The 16,339-nt window shown below is 41.9% G+C and overlaps 1 protein-coding gene across 6 annotated transcripts in view; it reads right to left on the bottom strand.

Annotated features, from left to right (window-relative positions):
- Positions 1-16,339, bottom strand: part of sulf2a (sulfatase 2a) — a 39,476-nt gene that overhangs the window by 4,227 nt on the left and 18,910 nt on the right. For all 6 annotated transcript variants that reach the window (XM_028407192.1, XM_028407191.1, XM_028407194.1 and 3 more), the window contains 10 exons: positions 5,572-5,840; positions 4,579-4,818; positions 4,315-4,466; positions 3,535-3,704; positions 1,911-2,061; positions 1,497-1,672; positions 1,231-1,359; positions 904-960; positions 648-777; positions 51-258 (listed from right to left, as the gene is read on the bottom strand). In XM_028407192.1, the coding sequence (XP_028262993.1) occupies positions 51-258; positions 648-777; positions 904-960; positions 1,231-1,359; positions 1,497-1,672; positions 1,911-2,061; positions 3,535-3,704; positions 4,315-4,466; positions 4,579-4,818; positions 5,572-5,776 (1,618 nt within the window). In that variant the 5' untranslated portion in view covers positions 5,777-5,840. The remainder of the gene's footprint in view (positions 1-50; positions 259-647; positions 778-903; positions 961-1,230; positions 1,360-1,496; positions 1,673-1,910; positions 2,062-3,534; positions 3,705-4,314; positions 4,467-4,578; positions 4,819-5,571; positions 5,841-16,339) is intronic.

Here is a 16,339-nt window from a genome sequence, read left to right on the forward strand (position 1 = left end):
ATTAATAACTACCAGAACAATAGCAAGTGTGAGTGACAAGAGGACCATACTCTTTTTGGTGAGCAGCCCCTTCCTCTTCAGGGTGGATGTTTGGAAGTCGACATCACCACAGCTGCAGCTGTCAGAGTTGGATGTGAGAGACAGCTGGGCGGCACTGCTGGCCATCAGAGCCTGCATGCGAGGAGCAAAGAGACTAGCCATGCCCTTGCACTTATACAGCCGCAGCCTGCCGGTCGAATCCTCCACACACTGCCACTTCTGAAAAAAAGGACGGAGGGATATGATTTTTAGCAGATCTTTTTCGTCTCATCAATTGTGACCGATTCTTCTAAAATTACTGTCCACTGATCTCTAACTGTGCTCTGAAAAACTGGTCAATACATTCCAACAGCAGTAATTACTTAAGGATGAGTTTTTTTCCTTTTAAGATTTTTAACAACCTAGAAGCCTCTTTACACAGACACAGATGTGCCTTACTCACTTCCTCACCCTCATTTTAAAGGATTAAAAGGCTCTTATGTCCACTGGAACCCTGAGACAACAATACCTACATAGCATACTCAGTATTGATTGTACACCAGATTGCAAACTATCACCCTGAAACTTTTAATAACCTCTCTCTCTCTTAACTTCTACAGGTCAAGTACCTGTCCTGGTTGCTGGCAGGAGGTCTGGTACTCGGCTTTCTGGCACAGATCCTTTACTCTCTGGTATTTTGGCAGGAAGTTCTCCTCCTGGGCCATTTCCTTCCCATCAGCTCTCTTATGTGGAGGCTTCCTGAAAGCCAAGAAAAAAACGCATTTTGTTTTTCCTCAACCAAAAAAAGACAAGGAATCTGATGTTGGTGAAGACAATGCCTGGAATGAGAATGTGTCCTGCAAAAGGCCAATCAATAAAACGTACCCTCTCTCAACCAGGAAAGAATCTCTCCATGTTTTGCCTTTCCTGTTCAGCTGGAACCTGGAAAGAAATAAAAAGAATCCTGTCAGACCACTGTGATATTTGCACTAAACAAACATGCACTCTATTTTCAAATGTCATCATTGTATGGTGCTGAACGTGAAGCGATGTTACACATTTATATTTGGATTGCAGATTTCATTATGTTCAAGAAAACACCAAGTTTAAAAAGTTCACATACTCACATAATCTTGATATTTTAAATGTCATTCTTTAATTGTATATTGAATGCTGAGATACCGAGCAATAAATAGGCATGTGTGTGTTCACCTATTGACTGGCCGGTCTGTCTCCAGCAGCTTGAGAATAGACTTTCCGTCCATTTCTGCAGGGATCTCAACACCTGCCATGTCCAGCATTGTGGGCGCCAGGTCAACGTTCAGCACTATGTGGGGATTACTGCAGAGCAAGAAAATCCTTTTTAAGGAGTCTGATAGAAACTGACCATCACACTCATATATGATACCAGATTCCATATTTGTGTCTTTCGTCATGTTCAGCCAGAGTTTAGAAGAAAAACAGTATGAAACACTCACGTGGCACCCTGCTCCACATTAGGTCCTCGCACAAAGAAGGGCACACGGATATCAAACTCATAGGGCATTGATTTGCCCTTCACCAAACCGAACTGGCCAATATGGTAGCCGTGGTCTGAGGTGAAAATGATGTAGGTGTTGTCCAGCTCACCTGTCTCCACCAGCATGTTGTACACCTACAAAGGATATGAGTCATTGAACAACTACACAGTGTAAAGTTTTACTTGATGTTTGATAACTTCAGTCTCTTGTGCCGGTTTCAAGAAAAAGGGGATTGAACAATTTACCAAGTGTGTCAGTGAATACATTACACAGTCCCGGGCAGAACAAGCACAGATCTCTTAGGGCTTCAGGCTGTCAGATTAAATGTGTGTGTGTCAGTGTTTAAGTGTGTGTGTTACTCTGTCCATCTACCTTCTCCACACTGTCATCCACAGACAGCAGGGTCTGCATCCTTCTGCGCTGCAGCATGTTAGTGAATTGCATGTGGACAGGCTTCATAGGTCCAGTGTAACGCAGGATCCAGTGCTTGTCTGGGTTTGGTGCGTAGTTGTAACTTGGGGTTCTGAAAAGGAAGAATATAGAAAAATGTGCTATGATAACATCCAATGACAAGGTGGGGAAAACCTTTGTATTGCTACTTTTGACATTTTAAATGAGAAAGACCACTGAGATTTAAGCTGCATTTACAGCAATATTTTCTTTCAGCACTTCCTAATCTAATCTAATCTAATCTAATCTAATCTAATCTAATCTAATCTAATCTAATCTAACCTAATCTAATCTAAGTCTCCTATTCTTTTTTTCTTAAAGTATCTAGAAAGGTGTTTATGCATTGCTAAACTGGAGATTACACCATGTAAAATGCAAAGTGTTGCAATCAATAGGCTTGTCCACAGTGAGCACAGATTAATCAATATTGAACTCCGAGCCATATGGAGGCTTAATTATTTGAGAATAAAAACTGCTAAATAGCTAATGAGATCTGAACAGAAAGTATCTTTAACGTTTTAAGTGAATCGATTTGACTTTTAAGAAATGCTAATGTCTCACACTTTAGTCCACAGTGGCACATTTAATGTAGTGTGAAGATGGTTCTGCAAGTAGCAAGGTGAGAAGGTTTATCACAAGTGGACAGCAGGACTTTTACTGCTTCATTTTTTGTGGTTGATAAGGACAGAGGGAGATGGAGTGAGAAAAATAGCCAAGGCACCCTCAGAAAACATCACCCGAGGGAGAGCAAATTTATGGAGAGAGAGAGAGAGAGCAATTAAAAGTTTGACAAAGACACTGAGGCTGAATTTTAAGAATAATCTTAGTGTAAAGCCTGTGTGGCACAGGTTAATAATGCTAGGGGGATTAGATGAAGCAGGAGGAGGGTGTAAGGGGTGAGTAACTACTGTCTCATTACTGGCCTTAGAGATATCTCTAGAGGGCAATAGAAGTTCTGCTATTAGCCAGCAGCATTAGAAATCAAGTCAGGAGCATGGAGGGTCACAAAGGCAAAGGTTGAATGTTGGGTACAGTATCTGGACCCTACGTCATTACTTATGCATTAGACCTACATCATTCATGCCTCTCTTTGATCATGGCTGACAAAATGATAGAAATTAGCAACACTAATGTGAACAACACACAAGCCAGATAAACTGGAGCAAACAGTAGCTTTTGTAAGGAAAGTCCTCAGCTGCCAACAGCACACTGCAGGCACAGGAAGATGAGATAGAGCTGAGATTATGGAATTTGTGTCATTCTAGGTCAAATGAAAAGAAGTGTGAATGTGTGGATGACTCATGCTAAGAAATAGCTGTGGATGTGAAAATGTTATAATGTTTTCTTGCACTTGTCAGCTTCGTCCGACAGAAAGCAAAAACATTTACATCAAATGAGGCACAGGCACTCCAAACGGTGTGCAATTACTTGTGCATATATTATCATGGAATATCTAAAGACCTGCAATAACATGAGGCTCACAGCTTGGCTCATCATATAATGGTATAGCCTAATTTGGCATTTTGAAGCTTAATTATTTCCTTACATGTGCTGTGATGCGTTGGGGAAGGCCGAGCTATACTGTGGGGCAGAGTCCTCCGGACCGTGTGGAGCAACGTGGCTCATGACCATCATGACAGGACGGTGTGGGTACATCTTCTTTGACATCCGGAAGTAGCTGATGCTGTCATTGGTAATGATGTCTGTCAAGTAGTCCTGTGGAGCAGGAAATAGTTGTCCATCAGACGTTCGGTGAGTGAGAAGATGTCAAAGCCTCCAGTAACATTGATTCTGGAGTCAAAGCTGAGAGCTGTTTCACACATGAACTTCAGACCTTGTCCAGAGTTAGCCTTTCACACATGTAGACATGCAGGCAACAGCCTATTGGCCGAGTCAGGTGTTTTTTCAAAACAAGAAATACTCATGACACACATAAGCAATCTTGCTCACTATGAATTTTTTAGGAAGATTACCTGCTCTATTGACACATAGGCTCAGTCAGACTTCAGACCATTTTTTCACCAGAGAGCTGGCAGGTTAAAGTCTAAGTGAGTTTGATGTCTGCTTTTACCTTAGTCTGACATTTGCCTTCCCACATGCAGCTCCCTAAGGTAATACCTGGACATAGCCAGAGCTGCCATGCAAGAGCTAAGCATTAGCACTCAGTACATTTGACTACTCAACTAATAAGCAACTGAACGAATCAATTCCCTAGCAAAATTGTTTTAAATACAATTTTTAATTTGCATTAGAAAAAAAGATAAACATTTGCCATGAACTGATCAAAGGGAATTCTAAATATCCTCTAAATTACAGGCATTAATACCTTTGAGTAGTCACTGCTGTGTTTCTCTCGTACGCCGTTTCTGCAGAGGGTGTAGTTGTAGAAGCGTGAGTTTTTCACCAACGCCACCCATTCCTTCCAGCCAGGGGGCACATAGGAGCCATTGTACTCATTCAGATACTTTCCAAAAAAGGCTAAATGAAGAACAGATGAGCAGTATGTTAATGTTGTCCTCAGGGCCTCAGTTTATTTCACACTTTTAACTGCATGTTTGAAGATACTTGGTTTGGACTTGGCAGAGCTCACCTGTCCTGTAGCCAGAGTTGTTGAGGTGCACAGCAAAGGTGTGTGGCTCATGGTGGGCCTGCCATGATGGCGAGGAGCAATTCTCGTTGTTGGTGTAGGTGTGGTGGTTGTGCACATACTTCCCGGTCAGGATGGACGAGCGGGATGGACAGCACATAGGTGTAGTGGAGAAAGCATTTGAAAAATGTGTCCCACCCTTTTCCATGATGTGTCGAGTTTTATTCATGGCCTGCATTGAGCCTGGGAGAAAATTGTAGAACAGAAAGAGAAAGGGGGGAGTTTAAATGAGGGGATAGATGGGTTAGAGGATATTCAAAGGACTGAAATGAAAGGGAACCAGGGCGATATAAAGCTGTTGAAGAGGAAAAAGACCAAGAGATTGACGAATACAGAGATGGTAAAGAGTGAAAAATGTAAATACAGGGCATGAGGGGATAAAACCATTAAGGACATGGTAAGACAATAAGAAGGGGAGAATTAAAAGATGGAATAAATCTTTTTTGGTAAAGTGTAACCTATTTGGATTCATGTGTACTAAAAGCTTTTCAGGCTGATGGTGATTGTTTGGGGAAACAGATGCTTGACCATAAATTCCTGCTTTTCAATGGGAGCCTTCTCACCAGCAATCACAAGGGGACAAAGGATGTCACCGAGGCCATTATGCAGCCACTCCAGTCCAATACGCCGCTAAAGGACTTAAGCGGGTAGGGAGATGGCCAGGGTTTGGCAACCAGACAATGGAAGCCATAGGCCGCCCTCATTTCATGCCAGCAACAGTGGAGTTGGCAAAGAGAACACATGAGTTTGAGTGGGCCAGCCTACTTGGTGCCAAGAGGCAGCATTAGGTTGACTTTCCCGTGTTGATGCTGTTGGATAGACATGGACAAAATATCCATACCCATGGGACATGAAAACAAAGCAACAGAGAGCGACAGATGCATAGCCACATAGTAAACACACACAATATAAGAATAATGGAGGTAACACCCTTACCCAGTTCTATGTCCTGATCATCAGTGAGAATGAGAATGATATTGGGTCGGACATTACGGATCTGCCGGTCCCTCTGCAATCGAGCCCTGAGACGATATGCAGACAGGTAGCCTGAACCCTGCACCTCCGGAAGGATTCCCACCAGGATAAGAAACAGAAGAAGAAAAAGAGGGAGAGGGGCCTGGAGCCCCCGCCCTGCCATCATGTAATCCTGAAGTCACCTCCGCAGTGCTTCGTTCAACACCGAGTCTGCAGCTCCCTCACTCAGCCTGAGAAGGACACAGAGTGAGACAGATAAAAATAAAACATACAAAAACATGCACATACACTTGGACATACACAAAACACAGGAAAAAATAGCAGATGCAAGCATTGCCATGCCATTACAGGGTGCTCTTCTTTACAAATGCACCTGTTTGGGCTGAGATCAGCTCGTTAATCAATCATTAATGATCCATTAGAGTGGTGTCATTGGCTGGTTGTAATGATCTCTGGTGATGAGCACATGGCTGCCAGGCTGGGGCTAATGGGCCTGGGCCCGGGGCCAGCTCAGGCCTCACCTCCCCCAGAGAGGTTTAGGGTGGATATGAGAGATGTGGGGAGGTGGGTTCGGGAGGAAGAGTGGGAGGCAGAGGTGAAGGAGAGACAGAATGAGAGAGGGTAAATGAAGACAGGGGTCAATGAGCAGGGCGACAATGTGAAGAGACAAAAGGAGTCTTAGGAAAGTGCTGAGTTTTAATTATACCCAATCAAAATATGTGTATGTAAAAAAACATCTGTGAAAATGAAAGCAGGAAAAAAAATGAGGACGTAACCAGGGTCAATAAGATAAAACAGATGTTGAAATTTACAAATGCTGCTCTCCTTCTTCAAGTTTAATATAACAATACATGTTTTTATTCATTAATCTCTACATGCACTTGAATCCCATTTGCTCTCTAATAACTCTTCCTCATTAACAATATATCCCCTCTGAGTTTACCATGGCAACTGTTGGTTATATTCCCCTGCAAACACACAGCAGGGATTTTTTGTCTTGCTAGTGTGAAACACTATCTACAATTATTAGAAAACTCCAGGAACACAAAAAGCAAGCAAATCAAAGATACATTTGCTGTTCACGCGCTCATACGATCATTCAAGAACCACTCTGTGCCTAAATTATGACAACACAGAAACACACAGAAACACAACCAGTGACTGAGATCATAAACACAGTTTACAAGCAGCAGCATCATCAGTGTTCCAATGTCATGGAAGCGTGGGTGTGTGTGTTTGCGAGTCAGTCCACAAGGAGCATGTGGCCAGACCTATCTTCGTTTGAAGATGAAGATAATAACAACAACACAGTGGCAAGCTCTGTGCTTTGGGAGTGCAACTCCTCCGAAACAACAACCTGACTGGAATGCACTACAGTTCAACATGCGGAAAAGCAGGAAAAAATCAACCAACCATATGCTACTGTGGCTGGATGTACACAGCTGAGTCCAAGAGAATAAGGCAATAATTGAAAATGGCTAAAGGAAGAAAGACACTGAATTCATAATTACTCCTGTTAATCTTCACATACAGAGTGTGAGCTGAATATAGCAGAGCTTCTCTTAAACACAAGTTATCCTGTCCCTTTCTAGTCTGTCTTCTTGTCTAGACTGCATTAAAGTCTTTATATCACACAAACACCCACACTCCCAACTCTCCTCCCTAAACCCACACCTACATATGCAAGTACACATTATGTGAATACATTTCTGTGTGTGTATACACAGAGCAGCTGTGTTTGCTCTGGTTTCCAACTCCCAGGGTATGTGGTTCTTCCCTGCAGGAACATTTGAGCTCTGACCTGGAGCACTGTGCTGTTTGAGATTGTCCTTGCTCCTTTCTTGAGTTCTCTCTTGCCCTGCATCCCTCCTTCATTTCTGGCATGCGATGAAAACAAGGCACCAACAACAAGGAAATCCACAAGAAGTACTGAAAGAACAAACATGCAACCAGCTCTCTGCATTCAGCAGTGAATATATTGTCACCAAAATGGATTCCAGGACATCGTCAGTGAATAAAGAATAGTTTCAGTGTGCTGGCTCCCTGGTTTGTGGTGTGGAAGGTACACAACATGCCTTTGAGGGTTGTTTATCTGTTCAAAAACCTGATGTGAGCAAAATTCATCAGGGAGGACTACCAAATATAGTCCTGCCTTACAAGAAAACATCCAGTTTGATTTTTTACGCTGATACTATATCAATAGCCAAGTATGTTAATGTGTTATTGTCAGGCTATGGTGGTGGATATTTCCTGACATTACTCCCAGCGGGCCTCCTTCTTCCCCCTGGTACCGAGGACTAATTGGATTTTCAGGCTTTTATCTGCTTTAACTGACACATACAGTTCTTTCTTTACAGTTAGTATTCTTCCTCTCTCTTTTATCTACCCGTCTTGTTTATCTCTATGGGTGGTAGATCCTACATGAAACCGGAAAGAAAAAAGCAAATGAAACCATAACATCTAAACAGACAGAAGCCATTACACCTATAAGATATGTGGAACAACAGAGATGGACAACACTTATAAAAGAGCCCTACTTAGCCAAGCTGTTTTCAGCCTCCAACAACATGACCAGCCTGATGGTTTGTATGCATTCATAATGCAAGGCAAGCCATGTTGTTTCTGTAAACCAGGATGATACAGAGCACGTTTTCCTGACAGAGCTCTGCCCACATCAGCTATTTGCACTAAGTGAACTGCGAGACGACAATGCTGATTCAGCCCGATAGGGCAGAATGAAAGGGGAAATTTTGCCATTTAGACAAAAGTTCAAGACAACATGAGTAAATATAACTCTCAGCAAAACTCATTAAAGGCTGGGGGCTTGGAGAGAAAAGCTGTGGGAGTAAGCTAGCAGAATATAAGATCATAGAGAATAAGCTACTAAAAGCATGTATAAGGAACAAGGATCATCTAAGGTTATACTAATGCCAAGTGATGCCTGGAAGTCGGAACAGAGAGGGAAAGTTTTGCTCTTCAGCCATTCGCTTGTAAAGAAGCTCTAAGAGACAGCAGCAGTGCATCGTCAGATAAAAACTTAATGTGCCCCATCTTTTATTGATAGGACTGAATTATATATGTAGTGACAACAGAGCTGGCCGTGTCACAGCATGGGCATGACAGCAGTAAGACAGTGGCAAAAGCGGAGGAATGAAAACACATACCAGATTGCCAGACAGATACATTTCACTGCCTAGCAACACACATCTGTACTTTAAGTATCAAAGTTCAAGTGAGGCAGTATTGGAGCTCTGGGTACTTGATAAATCTTCCAAAGGCTTTGCGGAGGCATTAATGTACTTTTTTCCTATAAATAAAACACCTTGAGCTTTGAAATAGGCATAAAGTCTGATTCATCCAATCTCCAGCCCCCCTGAGAAGGCAACAAAAACACAGACAGAATATGAGAAAACCTAGGAAAAAACATTCATTTCATACTGAAGGAGGACGAGCAATGCCGTAGACTTGCAATTTAATCAGCTGTGTCTTAGAATGCATATGAAATATAGAGGCGAAAGCCCACAAGCTTACAGCCAGACTCTTGATTTTCTAAAGCGAATGGTGTGAGAGAGCAGAGAGAGAGAAAAAGACGGAGAAAGTGTGAGATTGAAAAAAACCTCAAGGCATACAGAACAAAGACTGACTACTTCCAATGCAGAGAGATTTTTCCAAAACATGAAAACCAGAATCACAGACCAATGCTTTCTGTAGAAAATACAACAGAATAAAACAGAATGCAGTAGCAGAGAACCTCCATAACTCTTCTCAGTTGTTCTTGACATTGGAATTTACCATCCACTGTATCTATGTGCTGACAAACATAAAGGAAGTGGCCAGGAAGGAAGGTTTAAATAGATACATCCAGTGGTGAATGTGGCCGGCTGCAAGACTATCAAGCCAATTCCTTTGGTCATAATTGAGGCTGGCAGGGCTTTGCTAATGTGTGACTTTGTTCCCACTGGCCTGCCTAGCTCTGCATAGAATGTGCAAAATCTCCAAGGACCCTTGAATTTACCAACAAAAGTTGGTATTCAGATGGAAATTTTGCAATGGCATGCATCTATGAGAGTAACTTTCTCTCAGGAACATTTGTGTGTGTGTCTCAATACAGTATGGAATGCTTTTTTCATGATAATAAGAAGCCAAGGTTTGTTGTCATCTCTCCTCTATCGTTCTCTGCCTGCAAATCTCTGCTCCTGCACCAAAGTCTGTACAAACATTGCATTACTTTCAATCAGGCTAGGCCATTGCACTAAAAACTGATCTTGATTCAAAAATGTCTCATAACAGAATTTTGATTGTATTTTCAGCAGTAATTTTAGTTCAGCGTCCAATGATTGAGGGTAAAGCAGAATCCATGGGCTTGATTACCATGGCAGGTACTGAGCTTAACTATCATTTGTTTATCATTTTACTTTAGGTCCAGTACTCTATTCCCTTTTCTTTGCTTTTGACATGAAAAATCTGCATGTATTGCCTCAGAAATACACCAGCCATAGTATTATCTCCAACATGGACACCCTGACTGGTGTCAACACCACACGCAGGACACGTCCGGACCAAAATGAACTTTTTTAGCAATTTGACCTACAGTAGCTAATCTGTTGTTTTAGACCAGACTTTGCTCACTACATGCATTAATGAGCCTTAGCTACCTTTGGTCCTGTTGCCAGCTGACCACTTTTAATAGGTATGACCACTGCAGACTGGGAACACCCAACAAGAGCTGCAGTTTTGGAAATGCTCTGTCTGAGTCATCTAACCATCACAATGGGTTCCTTGTCATATAGTCAATCAAATTCTGTAAGGGCAAGACTACCATTTAGCCAAGGCAGTGGTGGAGGAGATGGCTAGGAGACATTTGTGCTGTAAAGTGTTTGATGTTGTGAAACGATCTGTTTTCAAACTAACATTTTGTTTTAGCTAATTAAACAACAACCAAAACTATAAAAGGGCATTTCCTGAAGAAAATGCAAGTTCGATTGCTGCAGCTGAAGCATTGCTTTGAATGCTGATGTGAAGGATCGCTTTGAATTGCTGGAGAATCAGAGCAATTTAGAGCTTTGTATGCCTCTGTGTATGCCTCTGTGTGTCAGCCTGTCACCATGATAACAGCAGAGGAGACCTCAAAAACCACTCCAATTTTGAGAGCCTGGTGTGCGGAAATGATTCGTAATTAGAAAATTCTGAATACAAGTTTGATAGAGCAGCATCTAATGAGCGTTTTAAGACTAAAATAAAATCAACCCTCGTTGAAGGGCTCTCTCATAGACTTCAATGTTAAAAATGATGCAGAAATTGCTTAATAATTGAAAAATTATAATTTTTGGAAAAAAAAAATTAAGTTGACCCGGAATGTCCTCAGTGAGATGAACATTTTGATAGTTGAATGGCTAAAATCAGTCAATGTATGCTGAAGATACGCTGCGCCAAAAAATGTATGGAAGAATAAGAAAGAAAGAAAGATAGAAGAGGGTTAAGAACACCTTACTAAAAAGGAATAAAAAAGTGATGGTATGATACAGAGCACAAATCCCTGTGCAAGATCTTGTCTATGGTTGTCTATGTCTTATAATATATATAAATAAAAGCGATTCCTGTGTTTTTTTTTAACAGTGACCTGAGTGAAACAATGGCTCCTTTAATAGGTCAGCAAGGTCTATCCAAACTCCTGTTCCTGTGTGATAACACTGAAATCATATTCAATACCTTGCCAACTCTGAGGTTACAAAAAACTTGCTCATTCTTTTGACAAATGTGCCGTTACTTCCTAATAACTAACTTTAATGGTTGAGAATGACAAGAGATAATGTGGAGGCTGATCCTATTCACCGGGAAGATTTAATTTAGATTTCCCCCAGGTTCTGATAACAGTGGCACTCTGCAGAAATTTTAAGATGACAGTCAGAACCCGCACAGCAATTTTGTGTTTGAATACGCAGGCACAGAAGGGCAGTGGTAGATTTTAAATGGGAGAAAACGAGATTTCTGCTGAGATAAAATGGCTCGAGTGTGAAATATTTCTTCCTGCAGTTACTGTTAAACCAGTGTCTTTTTTGTTTACACATAATATTCTTTCCTAGCCTTTAATTGCACGCGGAATATAATGTGCAGAAAGTGAAATATAAATGTGTGTAATTTTAGCACTTAACACATCATTAATCCTGCAGTGAGTCTGTTGCTCTGAGGAAATGGAAGCAGTGACGTGTTCTGCCTGGAAATTTCTTTCTTTTTCTCTCCTTCCCTGACACACACAGAAATATTCACACATACACCTTTTTAAGATTTCCTTGGAAATACAATAACTAATATTAGACATATTTTTTAGAATAACCTCATGAATGAATGAATGAATGAATGAATGAATGAATGAATGAATGAATGAATGGTAGAGAGTTTGGAGTTCAGCCCTTTCCAACACCTTCAGGGTGAATTGCTATTGAGAGCCAGACTTTATCACTGGCAGACCTCATGCTCTGGAGGCTGAATGGAGAAAAAAAAATCTGTGCAGCCCAGTTACAAGCACTTAGGGAATGTCTTCACAGACGAGTGGAAGCTGTTAATGCAGTAGGTTAATCCCCATGCTTAGAGACATCATTTGGCCTTGGTAATAACATAAAGTTTGTAGGATTGCAAATAATATAAATATAATATTTTGCAAGTGAACATTACATGGAAGGAAGATAATGAACAAACAAAGTTATGAATGCAAACTGCCCACAGCAGTCATCTACTGACAGTCATGATCACTGTCAAAAGACGACTAGCTCAGTCCACACCCAGGCATAGAAAACATGGAAAAAAATCATCCCCATCTCTGCAAGTCCATAATCCACAGAGCCCATTATCTTTTAAATACGCAACACGCAAGGGAGTGATGGGATGCTGGCTGAATAGTTTGGTGGAAAATATAACAGCGAGCGTGTGCAAGAGAGAGGGGGTAGAAAAAAAAGAGACTGTATGATGGTGTCAGTTCAGACAAAAGGCCTAGTCATGATGTGTTCTCGCTGGAGAACAAAGAGCTCTGACAGACTCTCTGGGTCTGCTCTGTTGACTATAAATGTACACACACACACACACACAGGCTGAGCAGGAGACAGGCGCACACACACACTATTCAAATGTCTCTCTAACAACAGGACATAAAAGTAGTGAATAACAGTTGGGCTAATTATCTCTGAATCTGGAGGAAATGAACAGCATCAAAGTGTTTTATTGTTCTCAAATTATTTGGCACAAGTGGCACTAGAGGGACATCACACAGCTACCGTTGCAAGCCTTTTTGCTCGGAAAAAATATTCTTCATAATGAGTTTGGACTGCAGCCAGATCACAAATAATGTCAAAACCTACTGCGATGGAGACTGAATTTAGACCTCATCTCTTAAGTCCCCCAACTTTCACTTTTGCTTGTTCTCCTGTTTCCAGTGGCAACCGGGTGGCATGTGGAGCTAGCGTGGTGGTCTGCAGGTTTTTTACATGGCTTCAGTCGAGGTCCATAGCAGGGTCAGGGCATTTACCCCTCCTCCCCTGCACCCCTGCGGTACGCTCCATGAGAGCCCAAAGAGAACACGGAGGTGTTAGAGAAAACACTAACAGAGCCCCGATTGTCTCTGACTTAGGTTCAACCCCTCACGGCCCCACCTCCAGGGGTTTAAGATTGAGAGAATGAGCAACTGTCAATGGTGTTTTGTAAATACGTAGCTGTTTTCACTTCGGATGGGTTTATTCAGATGTCGAAGGGAAATGCTTTGCAGTCTGCAAGTGTCCTTGCTTTTCTTGCTCTATTTAGATTTGTATGGGAAAACCATTTGTGATGCGTCTGAAAGAGCGGCAAAACCGCCAGCTCCTTTGACACTGGGGCTGACAGCTGAAACAAGTGAGCAAGCTGGTGGACAGGGCAGCCTGCTGAGTGATGACTGTTTCATATTGGCACTTATTGACCAGAGGCAAAGCCCCCCTACAGTGTGTCACATCTCAACTAAATGGATTACAGACAAATCAGCTGGGGCCCATTGTCTGACCAACCTAACTACCTCCCCGAGACCACAGATCAGCTCACTGACTTTTGTATGACATTGCGTAACCACAGCACCAATGAAAAATGTCACTCAAAACATGATCTGATAAGAACTCCATAATACATAAAATGCATAATGAGAGGAATATTATTGCAACACATAGCCTACAGTGATGTTTCTCTGCTGGTGATATTGCAGTTGCCTTGGCACGTGTTGGTAAAATTAGACTCGTAGGTTTGAAGTTGTCATCTGTTGTGTTTTAATTACACACCATTTTTTTTTATCATCAAATTAGCACCTGCAACTGGGAGTGCTCCTAATGGCTCTGACTTAATGATGATTACAGACAATATTGGTTTCTACTTTCAGTAAACAACTGCCACTGAATAAATTACAAACAGCCCAGATAAATCAATACTCTGGGTGTTTACAGTTTTACAGTTACAGCTGAGCTGCTGCAAAAGCAACCACTTCTGTGCACTCGGGATTGTTTTACTCAGCTGATAAACAATGGCTCTTGACTACTCAAAGAGGTCCTATACAGCAGAGGGATGTTTCATTGAAGGGTGGCAGAGGTTTGTGGGTGCAGTGAGGACCATCTTATCTAGTGTTAAGCACACCCTTGGGACTTGGAGAACTGAGAATCGCGTCTTTACCTCTTCAACTCCTCCCATTCTCTGTCCTAACCCCCCACATTCACTAGCTGGCTTTCTCTTGGACCTTTTGTCAGCGGATTACTGTGGGTTTAGAGATGCACACTGATCCCTCCCTCCCCTATCGGAGCCACACAGGGGTTAAGGCTAGAGTGTAGAGGGGAGACCTCTACACAATGACATGAATTACAGAGTCTTTCTATGTATGGCCACTTATATTCCCCCCATTTGGTCTACTCACAAATCACCACAGTGTGCTATTCAGTGGCTGTGGTTTTCCCAGCAGGATTCTTGGGCCATTTGCCAAAACTCAGATTTATCAAATCTCACCTTCAGAGTTCACTGAGTGTGTTTTTTTTAACCAAATTCTTTGTCATTTGTCCTGTTTAAACACAAATATGTGACTGTGCATGTAATCGTCCAAAGCACTCGCAGCAAACAAAAAAGCTTCAAGTGAAACCGCAGTGCTGCCTAAAATGCATGGTTCAACACACACAGCTCATATCATCCCTTCATATTGAGTGAGGGCTGAAGGTGTCTCCCCATCTACAGGTCGGTAGATCTCTCTCTGCCTTGTCCCTGGGACAGCTGCCCAGACAGCCCATCTGTCTGTCCTGACCTGTGTTTGGGACCATGAGGGAGCCTAAGTGGCCCATGAAGGGGGTTTCTGGCATGTTGCCTGCCCGGTAATGACAGTTAAGCTGCCAGCGGCTTGCCTAACAGCTCTGGAGGTCTCTCTGTGGTGCTACAGTATTGATATTGTATCGAGTTGCAAAGGGCTTGGCAGCCTTTTAATGAGAGAGCAGATTGATCAGGCAGCAGTGGCTCTCGCTTTACTGTGGATAATACTTAATGGCTGTCCCTGCAGGCCTGACTTACCTCTGATGTGTATAACTGACCAAGTAAGACCAAATACATGTGCACACGCACACTAATTCTAACATCATAAGAAAAGATAAATATCAAGATCAATACTATACAACTATAACTATAAACTATCTAAATAAACAAACTATAACTTTGTTTTGGGAGATTTTCACAGTCCATTGAACTGGACTCATTACTGGCTCCTTCTTTGGATCTATATGCCTCATTGTGTTTCCAGTCAATACAAAATGTACACAGAAATTATTTCAGAGTAAAAGCATATTTTTTCATCATAGGTTATAAATATGACAAAATGTATTGTGCTTAAATTATTATCAGGAGTAAACTTAAAAAGATAATTAAATAAAATAATTCTTTCTAGTCTACATGTAATAATTCTAAAAGAACTGTATTCTCAATTATTCTTAATGGAATACATTATAAGCTCCTCTGCAGAAAATTACACATCAAGGGTTTTTTTTCTCAGTCAAGATAACAAAACAACTAATCATACTAATAAACATAAACAAAGAAAATCTTAAGAAACAAAACAACATTTAAACATTTATTTTGATGTACACCAACACACTGACTGACTGACTGACTTGGCCAGTCTCACACACACATGCGTCTTAAGGAAAGAGAAAGCTCTTTCCTTTACATTGTGGAGTGATTAACTGGCCTTTTTTGAGGTAAGCAAAAATCAAGTGGATCAGAAAAGGAGTGAAGATATTTAAACCACCTGCCTGTCAGCCTCTATGATGGAAATTCACCTTTCCATCCCTCCTCCTCCTTTACCTGCCTCCACAGGCTTATGTCAAGGTCACAGCAGTAGAGTCTGAGACTTGACTCTCTTCTGTTAGCCCTCCATTAGACTCCTGTCAGAAAGGCAGCCAGCTGCAGACTCCCCTGTGGATGTGATCATGACCCCCACTCAGCCTCTGGACCCCCCCCCCCCCCTCCTCCCCCCACTGGGATCCGCAGCAGGGAAGTAACAGGGTGGAGGTAGAAATGAAACCCTGTTCAGTACTCACAAGAGAAGACATTGGGATTACTTTTACAGTAGCCTTTAAACCTAAGCTGCCAGGAGACTCTTCCACAACTGTGCTGGCAATTGGTCACACTGATATGATACAAAAAAAACTTATTATGTTATCTATACACAAGGACAACACGCTGGCCCTCTGGT

This window comes from Parambassis ranga, chromosome 5 (genome assembly GCF_900634625.1).
Source record: "Parambassis ranga chromosome 5, fParRan2.1, whole genome shotgun sequence".
Taxonomy (NCBI): Eukaryota; Metazoa; Chordata; class Actinopteri; family Ambassidae; genus Parambassis; species Parambassis ranga.